Raw genomic sequence first — 26297 nt, 5'->3', positions numbered from 1 at the left:
GGGAGGACGAGGATGTAGCAGCACCACGTTACTATTATGTCTATCATTCCTAATCATATTTGGCAGATGTCTAGTTTCATACAACTTAGATTCCTCGTTTCTTGTCGTTGTTTATCTACCCAACGTTGTACTACTCGATCTTTTGTGGATTCTGGGAACGACCGTGTTACCTTGATAGCTACTCAGCTGTCTAATTGTACTTGTGTACCGGAAGTTAACCAAGTGTATGCGCACGTTCTAAGGACGCACTTTTTGATCTCCTATCCGGCACCATTTAATTGGAACAATGTTATAAGATCATACACTAGGCTAGAGGCTCCACTCCACGCGCTTCGGATCCATGTTTCCATGTTGCGGGCAGGGGTTTTGCCCGATTGTTACACCCTTCCCGTTGTGCTCAAGGCCTTGTGCCAATCTTTTGATATTAAGCTTGGCAAACAGGTTCATTCTGTTGGTATCAAGCTTGGACTTCAATCTAACGAGTACTGCGAAACGGGGTTTATATGTTTGTATTTTAAAGCTGGAGAATTTGGAAGTTCCCGTAAGGTGTTTGACGAAAATCCTGACCCAAAGCTTGGTTCTTGGAATGCTGTGATAGGTGGTCTTTCCCAAGCTGGTCTTGCCAGGGATGCGATACGTGTGTTTCTTGATATGAAGAGGAGCGGATTTGTGCCGGATGGTGTCACTATGGTGAGCGTCACGTCGGCTTGTGGAAGCATTGGTGACTTCAACCTGGCTCTCCAGTTGCATAAATGTGTTTTCCAGGCTAAAGAAGCTGAGATAGTTGACATTTTGATGTTGAATTCGCTGATTGATATGTATGGAAAGTGTGGGCGAATGGACTTGGCTTACAAAGTTTTTGTCACGATGGAGGAACGGAATATATCATCATGGACATCCATGATTGTGGGCTATGCGATGCATGGACATGTGGAGGAAGCGCTTGAATTCTTCGGGCGTATGAGAGCGGCTGGAGTGAAGCCAAATTATGTGACTTTTATTGGTGTACTTAGTGCTTGTGTGCACAGTGGGACAGTTCATGAAGGAAGACGTTACTTTGATATGATGAAGAATGTTTATGGCATAACCCCCCGATTGCAACATTATGGATGCATGGTGGATCTGCTGGGTCGAGCAGGATTGCTTGATGATGCCAGAAAATTGGTGGAGGAGATGCCTATGAAGCCAAATTCAGTAGTATGGGGGTGTTTGATGGGTGCGTGTGAAAAATATGGGAATGTGGATATGGCCGAATGGGTAGCTAAGCATTTGCAAGAATTGGAACCTTGGAATGATGGTGTTTACGTGGTATTGTCTAATATCTATGCCAATAAAGGCTTGTGGAAGGAGGTGGAGAGAATCAGATCGGTCATGAAAGAAGGAAGACTTGCTAAGGTTCCTGCATATAGCCTGACGACAAATTCAGATTAAAGATTCAATAATAATCTATTTTTGCATTGAGGATTGGAGAATCAATTATAGTTCTGCTTCTGTCGATCATGACTTGAAAATTGAAATTTTGTTTTCAGTGATAAATACTCCATAAACACAAGATATTTCTTTAACCAGTATTTTCTGTGTTTGTGGTGGGTCGGTGGGAGGAAGACTAAAGTTAGGTATGATAGCTCATTAGAAAGTAGGGAAATTTTATCTGTAAATTCTCTGTTGTTAATTACAGAAAGGGGTATTTTTTTTTTATTTTAAGATTTCATAAGGCAAGGTTTAATTCTAGTAATAGTAACTGAGGATTGAGAAACACATCCTTGCCTGATGAAATTTGTTAGGCCCTAGATTTTTTGTGTCCATAATTTTTAAGCCCTATTTTATATTCTTATTTATCTTTTTTTTTTAATCACATCTCCCACATGAGTGTATCCATCCCAGAAGTGTAAAACAAACATTATTACATGTAATAATAGCCTAACAGGTTCTCGATCTCTTTTTGGAGAATCCCAATCAATAAATGTAGTGAATGCTGTAACGAGGGGGTACTGCTGGTTAGGTGTAGGCGGGTAGCGCTGCAAAATTTTGAGCTGAATGTAATTAAAGTTGCACCCGTTTATGCTATCTTTTTCTCAGCTTTTTGAATCATTGAGTAAGGACTACAGCCAAGCCAACTACGTTTTTGCAACTTGCAAAATGTGATTATAATTATGAAGTACGACGTTCTGATCGAAAAAAAAAAAAAAGTATTATGGGTAAACAAGGCATCACCTATTACCCCAAAGCCAAGTCGAACGAGTCACCAGCATCGTTATGATCATTATTGTTGCCTCATATCCGTGCAGTAACAGCTACCAAAATTGGAGTGTGTTGACCTTACCTGCAAACCAAATCGTAGAATTTGCCATTAACAATCTTCTATTAACGTTGATATTTCAATACTGTTTTTTTCTAGTTTTCTTTTCCAACTAATCATAATCGAAGCCCAACACGTGTTTTTTCCATTCATAATGCTTGAAAACTCGGGACCATAACTATTTGCCGCCGGGTTTGCCATGAAAGCTAAGTTACTTCTTCAAAGCTAAAAAGGACTGGAAAATAAATGTCATCCATAACAATTATGTTGATCGTAGCCGATACAGGTTTTCAAGTCCAAGAAAAAAGACGCTGCAAATTGAAATGAGAACCCTCCATATAATTGTGCAGCTAGTGATCTCTTGAAGTAAAAAAAATTGTAACGTTATTCCTATGGATAATTACATCATACAACTCATGAATTAAAGAAAATTGACATCCTCTACTGCTTAAGACTTTTTCCTTTCAGCTTTCTTATTCTTTTTGTAATGATAAATGACATTTATGAACTCTTGTTTACAACGATGAGAAACATAATCCTATAAAACTCAACTATCTCCTTCACCGATTTCTGAATTTCGTTTGATGTCTGAAGTATTAATTTCTTCACCAACTGTCTCATCATTCTCTGATACTTCTGAATTCACTTCAACATGGTTATATTCTGCATATGTGACTTCTTGAATGCTTTTTCTAAGCCAACTTCCCTTACTAACATTTGAAATGTTTTCTTCATTCATGACACGAGCCTGACCAAACACTATTTCAGTTTCATTAGCATCAGGTGGAACACCGTTTTCATCATGAAAGCTTTGGACCAGCTCATCTATTTCCTCTGTCATATCAGCATTTGTGGATCTCTCCACCACATTTTTCTGCATCATGATTTCCTTTTCTCTAATCATGGGATCTTCATCCTCATCATTCTCCTTTGCTGAGAAATATGGTTTAGCATTCTTTCTAATCTGTTGCACTTCTTTCGCTATGTCATTACTTTTAGAATCAATCATTATTGGTCTCGTTGGGTTTTTCTCATTGCCATGCCCTTTGAGACCTGACTTACTTTTCCATGATTCTATATCAACCTTTCCAGATTCTCTTTTGGACAAACCGTGGTGTTTATTCATGGATGATACCTTAGATTGACTTTCTTGTTCAAGTTCTACTTCTTTTCCTTCTCTTGTCCTGAATTTCTCATTGACGTGTCCAAATTCTTCTTCAGCCTTATCTTTATTGGCTCCATAGGGCTCATCATCCCTGCCACTACTTGAACCTTTGCGCCCCAACGATACAGTTCCATATGCTCCATCAAGCTTGGTTTGACCTCTATAGTTCTCTGTATTACTCCTTGAGTGTTTGATCTGATATAACAACCAGGCACAAACAGCCAAAACTAGCATCGCCTTCAATACCTGTTTTATGATAGCCCCTTTTGGTCTCTGGGCCCTTCCAAAAGATTGATAATCCATTCTTCTGCATATGATTCTTCATCTTGTCAGTGATCAAATAAACATCCAGACATTTCTGAAGAACTAATTAAATTTAAAAATAAAACTTGTCTAATTAATTAATCTACTATTCATGACACAAGATTAGAATCCAGGGTATTTTGTAAATTGATAGTTCATTAAATTGTGGTTTCAGCTAAACTCTTTAAAGTCAACCACCACTTATTAAGAACCAAAAGGGTCAGACGAAAGAGTGTGCACCCAATTCATTCGAACGTGGGGAAAGAAAAGCCTTCCATCCATGGCAGACTCTATTAGAATCGCAAACAAGGGAAATCATCAAGTCAACATGTACATAAAAGTGGCAATTTCTAGTACCCAAAACAACACTCAGCTCCATCGCAATCAAGAATTCCAAGAAAAAACAAAAGTATCAAATAATTTCTTCAGCCATAGAAAATTCAACAGAAAAATGGAATCTTTAACCAAGAAGTACCTTATTGTCTTGTTTTCTTAACGTAGTGTGTTGTTGTTGTTGTTTTTTCTGGGGTTAATGTTGTTGGGTCCTTCTTTTGTGCATTTAAAATGATAGTTGGACAAAGACCAAGAAGATCAAAATTGAAGAGTCGTTGAGAGTGCACAAAAGTAGCGGTTACATTTTGTCGTCATATTTTCCTAAAATAGAATCTCTGCAAACACGCAACCAGTGCAAGTCAATTCAATCAGGCAGGGCAAATTGGAGATTTCATGTCACTTTAGCATTCTAGTGCAAGCCTTTTTTATGCCTTTTTTTTATTCTCAAGAGTTGGGCCGGCCCATTTTTATTACTCCACGTACCTCCACCAGGGGCTTACTTTATGAAGATTAGATATTAGAATTAACTTTTTACACTAATATTCCTTTATTCTAATTTTCTTATTTCACAAAAAATATTTATTTTACTTTTTCTACCAAATTTTCATCGACATTAAGCCCTAACCTAGAGTAAGAAAGCACTTATTTATTCCCCCACATAAATAAGTTTTTTTTTTTAAATTGAATTATTAATATTAAAAAGTCATTTTTCAGTCAAGTAAAAAAAATTGAGTAATATTAAAGGTCAAGATTCTTTTTATAAACACAGGTCTTTATTTTATCATTTTTCACTCAAGTAGCAATATTTTATATATAACTTTAGTTGACTTTTTCATCCCATTATTATTAATCAAAATCCATTATATTCGCTGTTAAACATTTTAAATCCATGTTGCATTTTCTATCAACATTCTATATGTTCCTAAATTCTAATTAAGACACTGTTGAAGGGGCTTTTGTCCAATCTTCTTATTCCCTCGGCCTTTTCTTTATTCTTTTTGATAGCACAGTCAATGTTGTTAATTGAGGATTAGTGAAGAGCTTAGCAATAAGGAGCCTCTTAGTAGTGGAATTTTTAGGTCTATTGTTGAAATTGAAAATTAAAAGATTATACGAGTGAAAAATGCTATGCATTGACATATTCAGTTACTAAAATGACTTGATTATTTTGTGTACACATATAACAACACTATATGTCAAACATTACAAGATCTCATAAATATATTTCAACTAAACTGAAAAATAGTTAATAAGTACTGTCTTTATTTATTTTTATCTATAATTTTTTAAGAAAATATTTTTTTTCTATTCATATGTCATTTTAAAATTTTAAGATAGTAGTATTAATTATTATTTTTTCAACTTTACTTATATCAATAAACAAAGGAAAATATTATATGTGAAATGCAAAAATAAATAAATAAGAAAGTTAAAGAGCATACTAAAAATTATAAATAAAGAGATCAATTACTTTTCTTAATCTGAATATTATAATTTTAAGCGATAAATGAAAACTGGAAAAAAAACACATTACCGACATTCATTTTTAAATAAAAATGATTGTTTAAAAATATTTAAAATAATTTTAAAGCAAATTCAAATGCAACGAAGTGTTCTATTCAATTGGAATAATGACTAAAATTGAAAAAGTGGAGTATCCTTTAAAAAAAACAAGTGATTTATGAGTTATCCATTTGGTGCTGCCTAACATTCTGTCTTTTATTATTATTATTTTACAGAGTGAACTCCTGAAATCCGAATGTGTGTAAGAAATTCAAAGCTTTTCATCAGGAAGAAGAGATGAGGCTTGACTCGTCAATTTCTCATCACATTCTAAGAAATGTTATTTTAGTTGACAGAAAATTTATATTATCTTATTACTTAAAATACATTATTTCACTTTCTCTTTATGGACAAGTTGAATCAGCCATCACATTCTAAGAACTGTCATTTAGTTGAAAATAAATAAATACTATCTTATTGCTAAAATATATTATTTCAATTTCTCTTTTTTGGGTAAGTTGAATCAGCGTCCGCATTTTTTTAAAATATATTAAATTTTAAAACTTAAAACCTTATATCGAATTAAAGATATCGTTCTTTTTTCTATAAAATAATTTTAATTATTCTTGATTTTAAATTAATTTAAATTTTATTTGCATTAACCTTATTTAATATAGAAGAGTTTTCGTGTTGATAATAAAAATATTTATTTTTCTTATATAATTATAAATTTTATTGTTAATAAAAAATTATGAAATGTGTGAGAAATTTAATCATTTTTATATAAATACAGTTAATTAAAAAATTTCAATGAATTATAAATTAAAACAATTATTCAATCCGTATTTAAAGTGTGCATAAATTTTTTTAATGTTTTTAAATTGCTGTTTAGTTGTGACTGTAAATAATATTGTTACACAAGAATCGCTCTTAACTAAATGGGCCCGTTTAACTGTTTTCCTAATTTAAAATTGGATAAAATAGTACGCAATTTATAAAATTTAACTCTTTTATAAAATATTACCATAAAATTTTAAATCTCGTTATTCTCCCTAAACTCTAATTGCATTTTCCATGAAAATTTTAATGGTTAATTAACATGCCGTGGCATTTGGTTCCCATATCTATCAACAGGCGATCAGTCGAAGTTTTGAATTTAAACGAGGATATTTTGATTTTAAAAGAAATTGATTGAATTTAGTTAATTTTATATTTAATTTAAATACACAAGTAATGTAATAAAAATTTATAATTATACAATAATGTAGATTAATATATTATATTACTCATAAATAAATTAATAAAATAATTAATTATAATAATTTTTATACTAAATAAGACATTACTCAGTCATTTTTATAAAAATAAAAAATTAAATACCTCCTCAACTTCAGTTTTAAATGACGGATATCTACCACCCTTGATCTCATCTTTAGATGAAAAGTACTTACACATCTTCAGCCTAATCTCTAGACTAAAGATATTTACATTTCTTAGACCTTATCTCTAGACAACAAGAAGTATCAACATTTTTTAAGTCACCTCAAAATAAATTAACAAATTAATTAACTAATAAAAAAATAAAAAAATATATAAAAAAATTAGCTTTAAAATATTTAGTAGTATTTATTATTAATATCTTATTCGATAAGAATCTCAATGATTCTCGGTTACCTGAATGTTCACTTCATGGAAATCTCCAAAATGAACATGCCCCTGCACTCTCTCTATCTGTTACTGTTTCTGTGTATTCGGGTTTTAGATACAGTACATGACATGTTATTTTGTCTAATTTATTAAAATAAGTAATTTTTAACTTATTTTATTAATTTTTAATTACAATAATTTTACTCTTATCGTCATTAACTTCTTTATTATAATTTATAATTAAATATTGACTATGTTAATAAATTTTAACATAAAATAAATTAAAAATTTTAATATTATAAATAATAATTCCAATTTAAAATAAACATTCTGTAAGAAAAATATATTCACTTAAAACAAAAAAAATAATATAAGCATGTATAATTTCGAGTTTAAATTTAATCATGTTAAAAGGGTTCATAATTATTTGGCCTTTCATTCAAATATTTAAATTTTCATTTTGTACGAGTATTTTTTAGTCAATTTGTTAGACATGCTCATTCTACTAACTTTAATTTGTGTAGATTTAGACATCAGAATTGAGTTCCAGTAATTAACAATAATAAATTTTATTATAAATATTTATTACATTTAATATTTTTAAGTAATAAACGTTTTTAATAAAAATTTATTTTTTAGATACTTAAACTTAATCCTTAAAAATTAAAATTAACAAAATAATTTGAAATAATAATTTTATTGATATAAGTTTTATTTGATTAAAATAAATTATTTATATAAAAATTAAATTTTTTTAATAATATGATTTATTAATAGTATATTAATTTTATATTAATAAAAATATTAACTAAATTAATATATCATATTATGAATTTAAAATTATATTAATATTTTAATTTTTGTTGAATAAAAGTTTTACAAGTAATTATTTATTGTCATTCAAGTAATTTTATTGTCATTTCATAAAATTAATGACGAATAACATATTTTTAAAATATCAAAAGTTAAAATACATGATTCACACAATTTTGAAAACTAATTTGATGACTTACTCTATTATTATTATTATTATTATTATTATTATTATTATTATTATTATTATTATTATTATTAATTATTATTATTATTATAAAAAATAAGAGTTTACTATAAAATAAGAGAGTTACTCTTCTCTTATACTTAAAATTAATATGTGAATTATACTCTGTTTAACTGTAATGATTTTACCTTTACATATTTATTTCATTAATTTTATTTTAAATTTTAGAAATAAAAAATTTATTTAATTTTTCTATAATATTTTATAGAAAATTTTATATTTACAAGAAATTATTTGTTATCTTTTAATTTTTTTCTAAAATTTATGCATATTTTGATTTTTATATTTGTAATTTTTTAAGAATTAAAATATATTTATTTTAAAATAAAATATATACATTTTACACGTTACTAAACTAATTATTATATAACCCTATATAATAATAATAATAATAATAATAATAATAATAATAATAATAATTAATTTGAATATTATAATATTCTTTTTTGAATTTTAAAGATAAATAATAAATAATTTCAGGAGTATTTTTAGTCCAACTAATATAGGAAAGTCCTGAGTTATATCTGTGTTCTTCTCTCCCCACCCTAACTTGCCAGTATTTCTTAATGAATGTGAAAGTTATCATTTTTTGTACTTAAATTTCCAACGCTATAGACTCGGTGGCCCTTCGGCATTGGCGGATGGCGGCCATATCATACATATTCACGACACTTCTCATACGTACGGTTCATCTTTTATTTGGGCTTCCACGAGAAGACCAGAATGCCACGTTTCCAAAGTAGTTGATGCTATTCATAATTCATGATTACAACTTTCTTCTGATACATTATGCCTGATACATCCTGTGGAGAAGGATTGGAGTGACTGTGATTTTTCTGTGGTTATTTTGGCATATTAATATCATTATCGGTCCTGTGCAGTCGAAGCTTGATTGAAGGCTAGCTGGAATAATCATTCCCCTCTTATGATTGTATTGAAAGGGATTGCAGGGTCATTATGGATCTCTTGTTTTTTAAGAGGTGAAGTTGGTTTAAATCCGGGCATTATGTTGGAAGATCAAAATCATCTCTTTCACTCTCTTGGATCTATTACAAAGCAGATTAATCCAAGAACTCGTCCTTCAGTAATAATGGCCCTGTTTGTTTACGTTAGGAAACCAAAGTTGCACGATTGTTTTTGTATTGAATTTACGTTTAAAAGCTTTTCAACGTATCTCTAGACACTATAACACAGTTTTTTTTCAATCCTCAGGTAACTTCGACACGAAAGACACACAATAAACAACAGGCTCAATATTAATTTATTTGGTTGGGCAAAAATGTAATTGAAACTGTCAACGTGTTGACACAGAAAAATATAGAAATAAGTTACGAAAATGTAGGGTAAAGATTACGCCGTTTAATCACTGGCTTAGTCTGCACGGCAAATGCTAATCCTTGGTGGCAGGAACAGAGCACCGCTCAAATAATCTCTTCAATTATTGAACGAAGGTCAATTTGGTAAAAGTAAACATGGTTTCCCATCACAGAGACCTTCCTGTAAACTTAAACACAACTTCCTTGTAAGTTTGTCGGGTATTTAAAATTAGTTGTTCATAACTTACCCTCTTTTTTATTGTACTTTGATTAAGAGAAGATAGACTCTTTATTATTTGGATCCTGGTGATGATTGGTTATTTATTACTTAATTATATTTTATAATGCTTTTTATAAGATTAATTAGTGTTTAACACTAACATATATTGTATGCGAATCTTCGTAGGTACTGTAAGAAACGTAACTTTTTTTAAAAAAAATCATGAATATGAGTTTGTGTTTATTTCTCTACTTGGATAGAATTTGGTCAACACGTGCAGTTAAAAAAAACACTACGTTATTCGTATATATATAAATATATGAAACTAGTAATGTTATTTTTAATTATCTACCATTTTCTTAACACATCGTATGATGACAATGACAGAAATAAAAAGATAGGGTATAATAAAAAATTCTGTGAGTTTTACACAAAAAATATTCCAAAATAATAATGTTGCATACCACCCCTTTAAATAGGTCCCAACCCTTTCTCACATTGCAAACCAAAACACATTCTAATCTATTACTCTCTCTTTCTCTCTCTCTCTCTCTCTCTCTCTCTCTCTGCTTCTATAGTATTATTATATAAAACCAAAAAAAAAATAAAAAATACAACGATCATCAGAATCTGAGGAAATGGAAATTGAGGCAAGTCCACTGGTGGTAGGAAAGAAGCTATGGAACATAGTACGTATACTGTTCTTCATGTTAAGAAAGGGCATAGCGAAGAGCAAAATAGTGGTAGAGTTCCACTTGATGCTGAAACGTGGAAAACTGGCTGGTAAAGCCATGGTGAACAACCTCATGCTCAACCACTACTACGACTCTTTCACGTGTCGCTCACATGACACCTTAATCTCTCCCCGCGAGTACGAGTTCAGCTGCAGTAACAGCCCCGACATCCCCATCAAACGCAAGCACCGCCACTTTAATCGCTTCTCCAAGTCCTACAAATACGACGACGTTTCCACACTCACCGCAGTTCAGAAAGTGCTTGAGATGTTAAACAATGACAAGGTGGTGGTTGAGCCTAATAATTCCCCTTTGTTCACTTTGCCTGGCTTCGGAAAGAGCCCCATTGGAAGGCAACTTAGAGTCACTGATTCTCCTTTTCCCCTTAAAGATGAAGGAGATAGCCATGTCGACGCGGCAGCAGAGGAATTCATTAAGAAGTTCTATAAAGACCTCAATTTGCAGAAGAAAATGGCACCTCTTGAGTCACCTTACCATAACTTTTGGGACCGATGAAAACTAATCAATGGGAATTCATTTAAACTTTGCGTTTTCTTTTTCTATCCATATAAATCCCACAACCAGAACCACCCTCTACATATTTTTCGCTGCTACATATTCAAAGTTATACATGATCAGATTGATCATATTTCACGGTCACATAGTGGTACAACCACGTGATTTAATTTATTGCTTTGAAGTTTCCTGTAGCAGCTTTCTTTTGGTTATGGGTATCTTGTTTCAGTTCACTACACTGTATATAGGTGTTTTGGGACTGTTTTTTTTCTTTCAATTATGTATTTGTGGGTTTTGGAATGTTGGTAGTTAATAATGGAAAGGAAAGAAATGAAACGAAGACATAAAAAGAGACGTGTTTGTGCTTGTCTTCCTCTTGTGGTTTGGAATTTCTCCGCTCCCAATAAAGTGTTGCACCTACTTCGACTTTGTATAATAAAGTGGAAGATTAAAGCAAGAGCGTTGAGTTTTTTTTTTAGCCCCATGGGTGGTTAAGTGCAGAAATTTAATATACAGCTTTCTAAGGTTGGTGAGTTGGAAATTGACTTTATTAGCCCCTTTATGTCTTTCTTGTCTCTGAATTACTCTCTCTGCATTATGGTGGTTCCAGGAACTTACTCTTGGCCTGTTTACAACACCGTTTTTCTAAGTAAAGATTAATGTTATTTCAGCAAATAAAGAAAAACATTAATTTGAAAAAAAATAGAGACTATTTTTTTTTTGTTTTTAATAAATTTTAATCAATACTGAAAGTGTGTTACAAAGAGTATGTTAAAGAATGTGTTGATAGTATTATTTTTTATAAAATTGTGTAATAAAAATTATAAAATTTAATATAATTCAATACAGAAATATTATCAAATGTTATAATTTTAATAAAAAATATTATTAATTATTTTGTTATCATCTATACTTTCATACAATAAAAATTATATTATAATAATATTTCTGATATTACATATTTATTAAAAATAACTAGTAATTTTTAAAAATCTTAAAAATAAAGAGTCATTTTTAAGATTATAGATATTTGTAGAATATGTTATAAATTTATAATATATGACTATTTTTATTGGTCTTGATTATGTATTTATTTCTTATAAATAAGATTAGAAGTAGAATTATTCTTATTAAATCATCATATTAAAAATATTGTAGAATTATTTGATATATTATTTTAAAAAATACTATTCAATATTTTAATTTTATTTCTATTTAAAGTTGAACTTCACCTTCGTATTAATCTTGCCATTTTAAGTAATTAAATCTTTCATTATATTTAATTATTAATATTTTTCTTCAAAATTTTAAATTTGTCCTTTTTAATCTAAAAGTTTGAACATGTATGAAACAATGTATTAATTTTTCATATAAATCAAAATATGAAAATTATAAAGACTTAATGGTGAGTAAAATTTATATAAAAATATCGAATACTAAAATTTGATAAATTGTCATATAAATAAGGCCATGGTTTAGGATAATATTAAAATAAAAATATTTATTCTGTATAATTTTAAACTGTAGTGAATTTATGAAATTTACGTAAAAAAATGACTTACACTATTTTATTGCGATGCGTTTCATCCAAATACTGGAAAAGAATGATTAAATTTTAATGTCGGTTTTGGATCGTAATTACTGGGCGTATATGAAAAGAAAACTTAAAATTCCGGGGAATTGTACGGATAAGGACACTTCAAATTACTGGAGAGAAAGTTCTCCGTAATTTGGTCGATAGTATGAAACCAATTAATAAAATCGAATATCTTATTAGCTTTAAATCTGTTATTTCTTTAAGCGAAAGTTCAGAAAAATTAATAACATGATTAGAATTACGTTTTAACTAATTTAAAAATTACGTCAATTCAAAAGTTATAACTATTAAGTTAGAATAAATGTAAATTCGTATTTAATTAACTGTAAATCCATAAACAAACTAAATTCATTATTTTATCCTTTTTAATCTACTTTGGAACCAGCTTGTGACTTATCATGGGCTTTTGGCACCTGCTGCATAGGGTGCCACATATTGAACCCTTGAAAATTTGGAATCCATATCTTGATTTTTCTTTTCCTTATCAATATGAAATTATTGTGTAAGATGGTGGAAATAAATTATTTTGTTGCCTATTTAGCTTTAAAAAAACACTGGTATTAGTAAAAATATGTGGTCGAGAGGCACAAATAGTGACAATAAATACAAATGACAGGACATGTTAAACCAAAAAAAGGAAAAAAAAAGGGATTCAAAAGTGTAATTGTTTAATGGCACACATGTGGGACAGCCGATTTATTTGTGAAAACTTTAATTGGTGTGTGGATTAGTTTGTCTATTTCTTCCCAAAGCAGTGGCAATGCCAACAGTGGATCCATTTTGTCAAAGACAAAATAAAGGTCATGCTGCTTTAGATATCACTAAAGAGGCAAAAAAACATTGTTGCTTAGTAAGGTAATAACGGGACAAAGCCACTTTGATTTTCTGGTGTATATCCAAATTTGAGCATGATTGTTGTTATTATACGAATCCCTTATAGACACTTGGAAAGTTCTCTGCTTTATTTGAAAGGGGGAAAACACTTGGAACCATAGCAGTGTAGATTTGTTATATATTGTCTTTTGGAACTATGAGAATATATATGATTTATGTTAGATATATGTCCAATTGATTAACGGTTAAAATGTGAAGTGTTAAGGTTATCTCTTCCAATCCTAGAGTGACAAGTGTGATAGATGAACATGTAGAAGGATTAAAAGAGAACGGGTGAAGGTTCTAATTAGGCAGAACATACCAGTGAGATTATCATCAAATCAAAAGTTCGATCCATAGTTTTTGCCATAAAAAGGTTCTAATTGTCTCTTAATGGTTCTTCTTTTTCGTTTGTTACTGTAAAAGATTTTTGAACTATCTTTGCGATATCTTTTTGGGTGACTAATATGCTTGCTTATTATAAATAGGTTTATTTAACCAGTTATAGTTTTCTTATACTTGCATAGTTTTTTTTTTTCTTTTATCACTCTGATTATTACTTTTTAAAAAAATATTTACTAATATGCTTTATTTGAATAAAAGAAAGAAAAAAAAAAGAAATGTTATAAAAAATTTGTATTATTTAAATAAATAAAAAGGAAAAATGTCTTTTTTTATTATTTTAATATAAGAAATTACTTCTCAAAGCCAAACTCAAAACAATCTCTTTTAACCTTCCATGGTAGCACCTTACTCAAATTTTAAAGAAAGGTCTTTGATGAAATCATTCACATATTCAAGTTGAGTGACATAGATATCTATAGAAAAATCGGTATCACCTCCTCCTCAAACTTTTCTAAAGCTCAACTTGACGCGGATTCAGTTTCATGATTGGACCGTCTAGTCAGTGTATTTTGCACTCTCGTTTAAGCGAAATTTTTTTTTACTTAAATAAGAGTGCAAAATTTTGTTTGACTGAATCGTACAGTTTTTGTCTAAATGAAATTTGATCAGAGATTCATACTCAATCATGACTTGTTGACAATATTTTTGTCCATTAAGACTAAGTATGGAAAGTTTCAATTGAAGTATACTAATCCATATAAAATCCTACCCATTCAAAAGTTTAAAACAACTTTTTTGCTTAAAGATGTTATCAACATCCATATGCATGAAAAAATGTGAAAAAATCAAGTCGTTGCTCTATGTTTTTGTCTGCAACATCATTCAAGACTCGAGTGTGTGTGTGTGTTTGTAATATAATTGGCAGGTGTTGAAGAATTTATGTTGATGGCGAATAAAAAGTCACATTCAGTTTTTTTTTTTTTAACTCCCATTCAATTCAGTTTTCTATAATAGTTTAATTATATATATTTTGAGAGAAAATATTTATTGATTATCAGTGCTCTTCCTCAAAATTAATATAGGGTTGGTCCAACATGCTTAAAGAGAATTTTAAATAATTTTTTAGATTAATCAAAATAATCTATTAATATTATTTTATTTGAAATCTATTTTGTAGACTTTTTTGAGATAAAAAACCACTTATTAAATTATGATACACTATTGATCTTATATAATATTTATTAATTTTTTATTTATTTGTACGGCCAGCTAAACATAAACGGAGATTTAAAATGAATTATAAGATATTTTTTACATAATAATTAATATGTAAAATATATTTTTAAGAGATGATGGAATTTTAAAAAAATTATAAAAGAAAAACTTAACAAAATGTAAGATTATTATTTTGATAATATCCTTAATAAGTTCAGCCTTTTTTATCTAACTTTTTTTTAGAATCTTAAATAAAGACTTAGAGCATGTTTAATTTGTTTTTAAAAATAGTTTTCTAAATTTATACAATATTTTTAAAAAGAATAAAAAACCATTTTTAAAAGAAAAATTAAACATACAATATTATACTTGCTGTCAAAATTCCTCGAAAGATAACATTAACTTTTCTATACTTTTGTTCAGAGACATTGGGAGAGTGTGAAATTTTTTATAAAAAATGAGGGAAAAAATGTTTGAACTTTGATGCTGCATGGATTTACATGATACACTTAGATTTGTGAGGTTAAACACCTTATACTTAGAACATCGATCTAATGGTAAAAATTTAGGCACTTATCTCAAAGTTTGGACATAATTTAATTATTTAGATGTGAAATAATATCAATATTTTGTGTTAGCATGTTTTTTTAAGTCTAAATCAACCATATGTATCAATGATTAATGATTGGTAAAAAATAAAGTTAATAAAATGTTACTTAAGATCAATTTCTCGAAAAACAATTAAACAAATCAATTTTATTATTGTTTGAATATAAAATATTGATTAATTAATTACAATGATTTAATTATGTAATTTTATATTTTGAAAAACTTGAAATATGAAAATTAAGCAAATTTTTTAATTTTTATTACTTTAAGTTTAAGATCTCGTATTAAAATTCACTTTAAATTTAAACAAGTATTTGTGACTTATATACTTAATTTCCTTCACATGCAACGTATCATTATGTGATGCACGTTTTAAGAACTTTCTATTATATACACTAATTTTAATGTTTTTTATTGAATCAAATGAAATTTTTTTTTAATTATTTTAATGAATACCAAAAATTTCTTGAATCAATATTGAGTATATTGAGATTTTATAATTTATCATTAAGATGGATTTTATTAAAAAATTAATTTTTAATTATATAAATTAAAAAAATAAACATATGAAATTTTATATTTTAATATTTTTTAATAATTTTTTTCATAAACATTATAAATTTATATTTTCATATTTTATGTGTATTAACAAATACCCATAAAATGTATATATGACATATTTCAGAATTATTAAAAAATATTATAATTATAAATGTTTATTTTTATATTTTTTTAACCCGTTCCTTATATATTTTCGATGCATCATTAACTAGAATTTAAAAGTGGATTGTAAACAGTGATAGAAGAAATAAATCCCAAATAAATTTTTATAGATGTAATTTATAATTGTTATTAGTAATATTAGAATTTTTAATTAGTCCAATTTTATTTATAGATTCTAAATGATAAATTTATGGTATTTTTTTATAATTGAGAGAATTTAATATTCTCTTATATATAGAATAATTTTTATCGTTAATTTTATATTAATAGATAACGAGTTACTAGTTTAATAAGAAAAAAATGTTAAATTTTTGTTTAATTTTAAAATATAAAATAAATCATAAAAATTGATTAAAAATATAAAATATCTTTTCAAATTTATAATTAATATAAAGGATAAAGGATTATTATTTTTTAAATAAATTAATCCAACAATTAATGCACTCTTTTTTTCCTTAGCTCAACAATGCACTTAATTTTCAATAGAATGATTTTAGGATTCTGTTGCTAATAAGTCCAAGATTTATATCCGCTTATTGCAATAAATATTGTATCACTGTCTATGATTATTTGGACCACTGGTGATAATCTAATAATAAAATATGAAAAAAATGAATATCCATTGCACAAAATATTTATTTATTTATAGTACATCTTGCATTCATAAATGAAAATGATTGCATACTGAATGTAATTGTTATGCATTATGGTAACTATTTATTCGAAAAATAAAAAATCAAAACTGAAATTTTTTTTTGGGTCATGAAAATCAAATCTGATTAAACTTGTTAGTATTTGTGGTTTATAGAAGTGGTGTGATAATGTGATGTGGGTGTTTGAAACTTCACGATTAACGTGCAAGTGTCTTAATCTTCACCACATAAAAAGATATTGGTGTTTCTGGCAAAAGTGCAATTCAACTCGGATGCTTCTGGGAAGGTTTTTGGGACATACCAAAAAGGCCGAAGCTATTGTTGGAACTTGCACCACCCAAAAAGTCTTGTAATAGTTTGTGGCGACCTATTAAGTTATTATTTATTATTGTTTGATTTTTGTTTTAAAAGTTTTTTTTTTAAAATAAATTTTAATATAAATTTATATTTTCAAAAACAAAAAATCATTTTTCAAATAGAAATTAAATATACTCTAATATTTTAATTCTGGACAGAGCTAATTTGAATTTTAATATATTTATTTACCTTTTTATATTTTAGCTTTTATTTTATTTTTTAAATACATCCTTGCTTAATTTTTTAAAATAAATAAAAATTCAAAATCATTTCAATTTACTTTTTACATATCTTATGCAATATTAAGAATGGTAAAAAATAATATTTATATTTTCATTTATACTAATACAAAGGCCTATTTTATTGATGACAAAATTTTAAGGTGAAAAAAATTGTAAATTGATAAAAAAAAAAAATTAGTTAACTTAATCTCTGAAAATTGATATATAACTTAATTTAACTATTAAAATTACTAAACCGGTTAGTTACCAAAATTCACTTTCTACCTAATCTGATTAGAAGTTTATAAAATTTTATATATTTTTTTAAAATAGTTGATATGATATTAATAAAAAATTTTAATAGTTAAATTTATTAAATTCATTTTTTATAAATGATTGTTGAAAAGAATAATTGTTTAAGATTTATTCTTAATTAATTTTTTTCTTTAATGTGCACAGGCATACACAAATTTAAATTCTACCTGTTTTTATATCATTAATAATTTTGTATTAAATAATTATATATTATCTGTACCAATCTCGTATGAATTATACGACAGTATAAAAAATAATAATATGCTTTTAATTTTAACATTTAAGAATATATACATAAATAAAATAAAATGCTTTTAATGTTATTTGTACCAATTTAAAACTTTATAAATACTATCTATATGATAAAATTTCTAATCTAAAGATAGATTTTAAGATAAAATTATTTAGTAAAAATTATTAAATATTATAAAAATAGATATAATTTATAAGTTTATAAATTATCCTTTCTCATATGTGTTATAAGTAAGATTTAAATATATTTTTTGAGTGAGTTAAAATTCTAAATTTTAATTAATTTTTTCAAGTTATTATTTTACTAATCTCTGTGTGTGTATATATATATATATATATATATATATATATATATATATATATATATTGGAGTAAAAAATAAAGACAGGAATATTCTAAATATGCACCTCTAACTTTAGTTAGTACTTTTAATAAGATATTCCCAACCTTGTTTCGTCCACGACAAACACCTCAACACACGTGTCATCACACTGCCCATTTCCTTAGGCTTTGGACACTTGCATTTATTTGACAATCCTATTAATTGTATAGTTTAAACAATTCATATAAAAATACATATCATTTTATAAACTCTGAATTACGTTTTAATGATTTGATTTAATAATAATGTTAACGCAATATACAAATAAAACACACAGCTTCAAGTTCTAAAACTAAAACAAATCAAAAAATTATAGAACAATAAAACATATTATTTTTATTATTATAACATTATCCAATTTCCCCATTTCTCGAACAAGAAAGAAAGAATACGTGACAAGAGACACATTGTTCCCCAACCCATTCGAGAGGAAAGAGCGCCACCTGTTCCCCACTGTCATCTATCGCCAGACACAGACAAAACCTTTGTCTTTTCATTCTCTCTACTTCTTCATTATTTTTATCTCATTATCACAATGATTTCATTGAACTTAGCCAGTTTAACGGCATTTAATTTAACTCTTACCCACATGATGATTCTTTTTTTACGTTGAAAAATTTCAACTTGGTCACAGTTATTTAAACATTTACGGACATGTAAAAGCAAAGAAAGACTTGACAAACTGACACGATACACACGCACCCCGCTTGCACACCTTAATCTCTTCCTTTGACTTGTCCTTCATATAGTTGTTGTGTTTGCCTTGTTACTTCTGTGAAAGTAGGGACATAGGTACTTGATCAACTTCATATTTCTGGATGGTGTGGCAGTTCCCAGAGGAAAATATCAGAAAAAGTTGTGTTGTGTGTGAGCTCCAAGCATCATCATCATCATCATATTCATAGCAGTGGTGAAGAAGAGGAAGAGAAGAAAGTAATCGAGAGGAAGATGGAGAGCACACTGAAGGCTCTGAGAGATGGTGAGTCAGTGTTGGACCTCAGCCCAAGATCCAGCGTCAGCGGCGGTGTTGAGGATATCTACGGTGAGGATCGCGCCACCGAGGACCAACTTGTCACCCCTTGGACTTTCTCGGTTGCCAGGTCATATTCGTACTCACATCATCACATGCATGGGTTCATGGGATTAATTACATGTGCTGGACTATATATATGATCATGCTTATATTTGAAATTTGATCATTAACATTATAGTATTTCAAACAAAATATTTGAGTGCACTCCTTAAAAAAAATATTTATGGAATGAAATTCTTGGAGTTTTGCTTAGCTGATAGCTCTGCAATTTTGCTTATACTAGATTAATTTTGACATTAGGCTTGTGTTTTTAGCAAATGGTTCTCTCTGAATCTGTGGTGTATGTGAATTTTTGGTACATGCAGTGGGTATTCTCTGCTAAGGGATCCACAGTACAACAAAGGGTTGGCTTTCACTGAGATAGAGAGGGATGCACACTATTTGCGTGGCCTTCTGCCTCCCACTGTCAGCACTCAGCAACTTCAGGTTTGTGTTTTACGATAATCTATGATTTTTATCTATAATCTATGAGGGTATTACTGTTATTTTCCTCTTCGCCCTTCTCTCTGGTTCTCATTATTCCTTTCTACTGTCTATAGGAAAAGAAACTGATGAACAGCATCCGACAGTATCAAGTTCCCTTGCAAAAATACATGGCCATGATGGACCTTCAGGCAGGAATTTAAACTTATCATAGTTACATTGAACAGCAGGAGATTTGTTCTTGTTCAGTTTCTCTTGTTCATGGTGTTAATACTCATATCAACAATTAAGTGTCTTGTTTGAAAATGCATTGAGAAAAACTGTAAATGCGGATTCGATGCATAAGTTACAACTTCTGGCGTTGAATTAAATGTGAATCCATGACCATTTAAACGTGAAACTAAATATGCACTAAGTTGCCTATAATCCGTGGTATACAATCACGGGAAATACATGACACCAATTTCCTTTTTTCATGATCTCTTTTCTACACCTAGTAGTGCTTTGAACTATTTCCTCTTGAATGTTGTAAGAAGGAGATTAAAAAAATTATATTAATCTACTTGTGAAAACTGATGTAGGCCTCTTATATAAAACGAGGATATGAATTGAAAAGTAACCAACACAGCATGTTGTTCTGGTTTTGGTATACAGGAGAGGAATGAAAGGCTGTTTTACAAACTTCTGATTGATAATGTTGAGGAATTGCTCCCAGTTGTATATACTCCTACTGTTGGTGAGGCTTGCCAGAAATATGGAAGCATATTCAGGCGTCCTCAGGGTCTTTACATTAGTTTGAAAGAGAAGTATAATTCTTTATTTTCATTAGCATGCAATTTTAGAACAAGTTTGATGCAGGGATATAAAGCTGTTGACCATTTGCAGGGGGAAAATCCTTGAGGTTTTGAAAAACTGGCCTGAGAGGAGTATTCAAGTTATTGTTGTAACTGATGGTGAGAGGATTTTGGGACTTGGGGATCTTGGATGTCAGGTATTTCTGCAGGGGAATCAAACTCCTTAATTTAAAATGAAAATAGAGACATGGTGAAAGTTGAGGAGCTAGGTTTCACATTTAAATTGATTATGTTGGTTGTGCTTCAGGGGATGGGAATTCCTGTTGGTAAATTGGCTTTATACACAGCACTAGGAGGAGTTCGTCCTTCAGCAGTAAGAATTGTCCTTCTGTTGTTTCTTCACATTTTATTCTTTCATGTGTCATATGATTCCTTTCTTTTTTCTTACATTTGATTTTTGTGGTTAGTGTTTGCCTATTACGATTGATGTGGGGACTAATAATGAGCAATTACTAAATGATGAATTTTACATTGGGCTTAGACAAAAGAGGGCAACTGGGCAGGTTTGAATATGTCTTGCTCAAAGTTGTTTTATTATTTTATCATATTATTGCATTGTTTATCTTGTCTTGATTATCTGAGGCAACTTCAATGGTATCTTAGGAATATTATGAACTTCTGCATAAGTTCATGACTGCTGTGAAGCAAAACTACGGGGAAAAAGTTCTTGTACAGGTTGATACAAATTCCCTTCGTGATGGTTTATGTGGCTTCTGATCCTATGTCCTTCAATTGGAGTGTCTTATTCTTTTAGATTATTTTTTCAGTTTGAAGATTTTGCAAATCACAATGCTTTTGAGTTGCTTGCAAAATATGGTACAACTCATCTTGTTTTCAATGATGATATACAGGTATCATATTTCACAAAATCTGGCATGTGTTTCTTGAAGAAGATTAGTATTTTCTAATTATTAATATGTTACCTCAGGGGACTGCATCCGTTGTTCTAGCTGGTGTTGTAGCAGCCCTGAAGCTCATAGGAGTTACCTTGGCTGATCACACATTCCTCTTCCTTGGTGCAGGAGAAGTAAGACCATTATCTATTTTGCACCCTTTTACATGCTATTGAAGTGAAGGGAAATGACCAAAGTAACAAAGCAGTATACAGCATAAGATAATTTAAATGATTCATTTTTCATTATCTATATTTCATCTTTACTTCAGGGTGGTAATTCATGCAAGCACATCGCCTATTGTTCTGTCATCTAACTCACTCTTTGTCATGCTTTCAGGCAGGTACTGGTATAGCAGAGCTAATAGCTCTTGAGATGTCAAAGCAGGTGAATCATTATTGTCTATATATCAGTAATATTGATTTCTTGAGGTCCTTTTAAATTACAATTGGTGATATTCTGTTTATGTTTCTATTGTTTTTGTGGCAGACTAAGACACCTATAGAAGAGAGTCGCAAGAAGATATGGCTTGTAGACTCAAAGGTAGTAGAAAGCATGATAAGTTTCTGTCACAAACTATTCTCTTCTCAAATTCATTCTTTTTAACTTTTAATCTTAATTTGATTCAGTTTTCTAAAGTATTATTTCTTTTTTCTCTTGCAGGGTTTAATTGTTAGTTCACGGAAAAATTCACTTCAACCCTTCAAGAAGCCTTGGGCTCATGAACATGAGCCCGTTAACAGTCTCCTAGATGCTGTTAAGGTGTTTTAATGTCTGTTTATGGCTTGTAATGGTTGCCTTTGATATGTCCTTATCCTTAATTACCTCATTCTTTCAGATAATCAAGCCAACAATTTTGATTGGATCATCAGGAGTAGGAAGAACATTTACAAAGGAAGTAGTTGAGGCTATGACCAGAAACAATGATGTAAATTCTTATCTCACTCTTGTTGTGGATGAGCATTTGTGTGGGTATATATATCATCTTAAATAAGAACCGTATCTCTATCATGCTTGGCCTGCAGAAACCTCTCATTATGGCTCTTTCCAATCCAACCTCGCAGTCTGAGTGTACAGCTGAAGAGGCTTACCAGTGGAGTGAGGTAAAATAACAGATTATCGTTTCTTTCTCTAGACCCGGTTGAGTGTTATTCGATGCAAATTAAGCTTGTCACTCCAACATTTTTGCGATAATATTAATAATCTCCACAATTTGTTTGCTTGTTTCTCAAAAGGGTCGTGCAATTTTTGCTAGTGGGAGTCCATTTGATCCTGTTGAATACAAGGGCAAAGTTTACGCATCTGGCCAGGTTTCAAAATCTTCTTCAGATTCATTAATGTCTCTCTAACAATTAGTTAAATAAGAACATCATCATAATTTGTTTCCTTCCTTGTTAATTCAGGCCAACAATGCTTACATTTTCCCAGGCTTTGGTTTGGGTTTAGTAATCTCAGGAGCAATTCGAGTGCATGATGATATGCTTCTAGCAGCCTGTAAGTGAATATGACAAATTTACCATTATAGATCCAATGAACATGATGTTGAGTTCTTTTGAAGGAGGTGGTAGACAAGCGAATACTTAGACTAATAAAAACTCACTTTATTTTAATATTCCCTTGTGAATTCTCTTGGCTTAAGAGCACATATCTAACTTACTCATTGACTAATATACATGTAGAAATGAATTACACTCAGAACCTACTAATATATGAATATGTCAGTACATGAATCATGATTAAGTGAATATATTAAAGTTTCTATTTCCTAACTTTCTACTTTATTTCAATTAAGCTTTTCCCATCGTTGGCTATAAGTGGACCACTGCATATATTATCTTACAGCAATTGTGCAATGCTTACACATAAACAATGCCTTTAGATCACGTAAAATTGACAAAGGAATGAACCACATTCTTCTCATGAATTGTACAGCGGAAGCATTGGCTAAACAAGTGACACAGGAGAACTACAAACAGGGTTTGATTTACCCTCCATTTCCTAATATCAGAAAAATTTCAGCTAACATAGCTGCAAATGTTGCTGCCAAAGCATATGAATTAGGTGTGTGCTCTCATTGTCTTCACACAATAACGGTTGCTTCCTCATTCATACTAGTTATAGTTCAAGATCACAATCTCAAGAATTCATTTCATTTTAATTTAAACTAAACAAGTGTTTCAACTATCTTTGTAGGCTTGGCTACACATCTACCTCGTCCTCAGAATCTTGTGAAGTATGCGGAGAGTTGCATGTATACCCCTGTATACCGCAACTATAGGTGAATGGGTCCAACTAACCATTGACTTGAGGGCTTTAGGCTTTACTAAGGATGTGTTTGGAGTTTGGTGTCCTGTCCATTTATGCATGTCAAAGAATAAACGATTTTAAGCTTTTCTTAAATCAATGCTTTATCTAGTTTCTATTATGAAATCCTTATTTCATTTCATGTCATGTCATGTCATGCCAATGGCAATGGTTACTAAAAACATAATAGCTCCAGTTATTTGCCTGTTGTACCATGTTCTGTTGCCTTTATATAATAATAATAATGATACTAATAATATCAGCGGCTATGAAAATATTCTCTTCCTCTCTATTTTTTTATGATTTAAATTTTAAATATATCCTAAAATTATTGAATTATGCAGATAATGTTTTGATTTCTTTTTCTAATTTTGGAAATTAGAGAGGTTGTATTTATATAATATTTTTTGAACAATTTCTTTTGTAACAAAAAGAGTTAGGAAGAGAGAAAAAAAAGAAAGAAAAGTGGAATATAAAATGAATGATTTAACGGTGAGAAATAGAATTTTTTTTTTATAAAAAGTATTAAAAATGTGTATTAAAATATAGTTTAATTTAGATATATTAGTATAAAAATTGTTATATGGGTAATTAATTAGAAATTATCCTAGATATGAATTTTAAAGTAATTATTATCAAATATTTTTGAATTCTATAACAGTCTATAATTAGATAATAATGTAAAAAAAAGAAAAAACGATACCGTTAATGTATTCAAATTAAATTCATCAAAATAAATATAACTTTGTAAACTAAAATAAGAAAGCAATTAACAGGTTCATAAAGATGTTAGCATTCCATGGTATTATGAAGAAATAAGAGGATATTATCAGTTGATTTAAACAATCGATACTTGAACCCACAATTTTTAAATCACTTATTAAATATTTTTTATTTAAATATAGGTTTACCCAAGAGGATGGGTTAGTTGGGAAGTAAACTTGAGTTTAATAATGAAGCCTATATAATTACTTGTAAGAACAGGTAATTTCTATCCCACACTCAAATAATGAAAAGAAATTTCCTAAAACTTAAAAAATTAAACCAATAAGTTTAATCATTATTAGGTTCCAATTTAACAATTCATGGTATCTTTTTTTGGTCGTAACATATTCCTTTTGATGCAATGGTTTATTTAAAGAACAAATTGCTAGCAAAAGGTGGAACTTGAGTTGGAGAAGGAATCATATTCTGACATGATTAGAAAGTAATCACATGGGCCAAAATTTAATATGTAATCAATATTATAAAACATATAATAAGATCAAACATTTATCTTTATTTTTGAAATTGCGCCTATTGTTTTTTCATAGAATAAAAATAATCAATTATTGCATTTGAACGGAAAAATAGATTAAGTGAAACAATCACAAAAACATGTAACCTTTGTCATGTCAAAGGCCTTTAACAAACAATATTACACAAATTTTTGTCTAAATCTGACAACATTATCGTGCCCAAAAACAAAGATAACATCATATACTCTACAAAACATCGTGATATAAGTTATTATGAAAGCCTTTATTTGTTTTCCTTCAACTTTCACAATTCGCATCCCTCGAAACTTCAAAACAGAACTTTCCTGATTTTGTTTCACAATTGTCCCCGACAACATTCTCTTCCACATCAAATGCTTCACCCAAGAAAAATATAGCAATTACAATTGCCGCCGCCACGTTATCATTCATGCCACATTACACACGTGTCATTTTGCCTCCTCCATTCACACACATCTCTGCGATGACTAAGAAGTGGAAGATTGGACCAAAATTCAAAACTGAGAAATAAAGAAAGTTGCAAACAGAGGGGAAAGAAAGGTGTTGCTTGTTTGAGCAAATTAACTGTTTGGTTGGGGTTAGGATTGGAGAGATCAATACAATTGAGGATTGCTTGACGCTGACGGGCTTCTACTTCTGCTCTCTGTTTTCCCATTCTGGAATGGAACAAAACCAACGAGGAGGACCTCAACTCCTCTGTTCAGGTTCTGTTCTCAACCACCTATAAAGTTTTTTTTCAAATCCTTCAATTTCTCAATCTAATAAAAAAAACCTACCTGCATATATTTATTTTTGACTGAAATATACTTTTGTAA

The 26297-nt window shown here is 29.6% G+C and overlaps 4 protein-coding genes across 6 annotated transcripts; 3 read left to right on the top strand and 1 right to left on the bottom strand.

The window, feature by feature from the left end:
- Window positions 1-1561, top strand: LOC113856569 (pentatricopeptide repeat-containing protein At1g77170, mitochondrial). Its single transcript, XM_027488434.1, has one exon. The coding sequence runs from the start codon at window positions 37-39 to the stop codon at window positions 1429-1431; it is 1395 nt and encodes a 464-aa protein (XP_027344235.1). The 5' UTR covers window positions 1-36; the 3' UTR covers window positions 1432-1561.
- A 981-nt stretch (window positions 1562-2542) lies between these two features.
- On the bottom strand, window positions 2543-4399 carry LOC113856572. The gene is made up of 2 exons (XM_027488439.1): window positions 4243-4399; window positions 2543-3771 (listed from the first exon to the last, which is right to left on the bottom strand). The coding sequence occupies exon 2, from the start codon at window positions 3765-3767 to the stop codon at window positions 2847-2849; it is 921 nt and encodes a 306-aa protein (XP_027344240.1). The 5' UTR covers window positions 3768-3771; window positions 4243-4399; the 3' UTR covers window positions 2543-2846.
- Window positions 4400-10484: 6085 nt separating this feature from the next.
- Window positions 10485-11307, top strand: LOC113856337. The gene has a single exon (XM_027488123.1). The coding sequence runs from the start codon at window positions 10485-10487 to the stop codon at window positions 11094-11096; it is 612 nt and encodes a 203-aa protein (XP_027343924.1). The 3' UTR covers window positions 11097-11307.
- A 7859-nt stretch (window positions 11308-19166) lies between these two features.
- On the top strand, window positions 19167-24475 carry LOC113853655 (NADP-dependent malic enzyme-like). 3 transcript variants are annotated; one of them, XM_027484150.1, is made up of 19 exons: window positions 19167-19738; window positions 20037-20157; window positions 20271-20345; window positions 20809-20960; window positions 21040-21145; window positions 21256-21321; window positions 21416-21511; window positions 21612-21683; window positions 21776-21859; window positions 21937-22035; window positions 22241-22288; window positions 22391-22444; window positions 22565-22663; window positions 22740-22829; window positions 22927-23004; window positions 23137-23211; window positions 23305-23395; window positions 23834-23962; window positions 24095-24475. In XM_027484150.1, exons 1-19 carry the CDS (start codon window positions 19587-19589, stop codon window positions 24181-24183), a joined length of 1776 nt encoding a protein of 591 aa, XP_027339951.1. In that variant the 5' UTR covers window positions 19167-19586; the 3' UTR covers window positions 24184-24475. The 3 variants fall into 3 exon arrangements, with proteins under 3 accessions (XP_027339951.1, XP_027339953.1, XP_027339952.1); XM_027484152.1 differs by having other exon boundaries at window positions 19409-19738; window positions 22565-22573; window positions 24095-24416; XM_027484151.1 differs by having other exon boundaries at window positions 19409-19738; window positions 22241-22298; window positions 22401-22444; window positions 24095-24302.
- The last annotated feature ends 1822 nt before the right edge of the window (window positions 24476-26297 follow it).

Source organism: Abrus precatorius, unplaced genomic scaffold, assembly GCF_003935025.1.
Source record: "Abrus precatorius isolate BTA unplaced genomic scaffold, Abrus_2018 Scaffold11, whole genome shotgun sequence".
Taxonomy (NCBI): Eukaryota; Viridiplantae; Streptophyta; class Magnoliopsida; order Fabales; family Fabaceae; genus Abrus; species Abrus precatorius.
This window is presented reverse-complemented; position numbering and strand designations above follow the sequence as displayed.

What these genes read in the sequence shown, in the direction of transcription:
- LOC113856569 (XM_027488434.1), top strand. Translation starts at nt 37, where the DNA reads ATGTCTATCATTCCTAATCATATTTGGCAGATGTCTAGTTTCATACAA.
- LOC113856572 (XM_027488439.1), bottom strand. Translation starts at nt 3,767, where the DNA reads ATGGATTATCAATCTTTTGGAAGGGCCCAGAGACCAAAAGGGGCTATC.
- LOC113856337 (XM_027488123.1), top strand. Translation starts at nt 10,485, where the DNA reads ATGGAAATTGAGGCAAGTCCACTGGTGGTAGGAAAGAAGCTATGGAAC.
- LOC113853655 (XM_027484150.1), top strand. Translation starts at nt 19,587, where the DNA reads ATGGAGAGCACACTGAAGGCTCTGAGAGATGGTGAGTCAGTGTTGGAC. An exon ending in TATGGCTTGTAGACTCAAAG is followed by an intron (nt 22,445 to 22,564) that starts GTAGTAGAAAGC and finishes TTTCTCTTGCAG; the next exon opens with GGTTTAATTGTTAGTTCACG. An exon ending in TGATATGCTTCTAGCAGCCT is followed by an intron (nt 23,396 to 23,833) that starts GTAAGTGAATAT and finishes TGAATTGTACAG; the next exon opens with CGGAAGCATTGGCTAAACAA.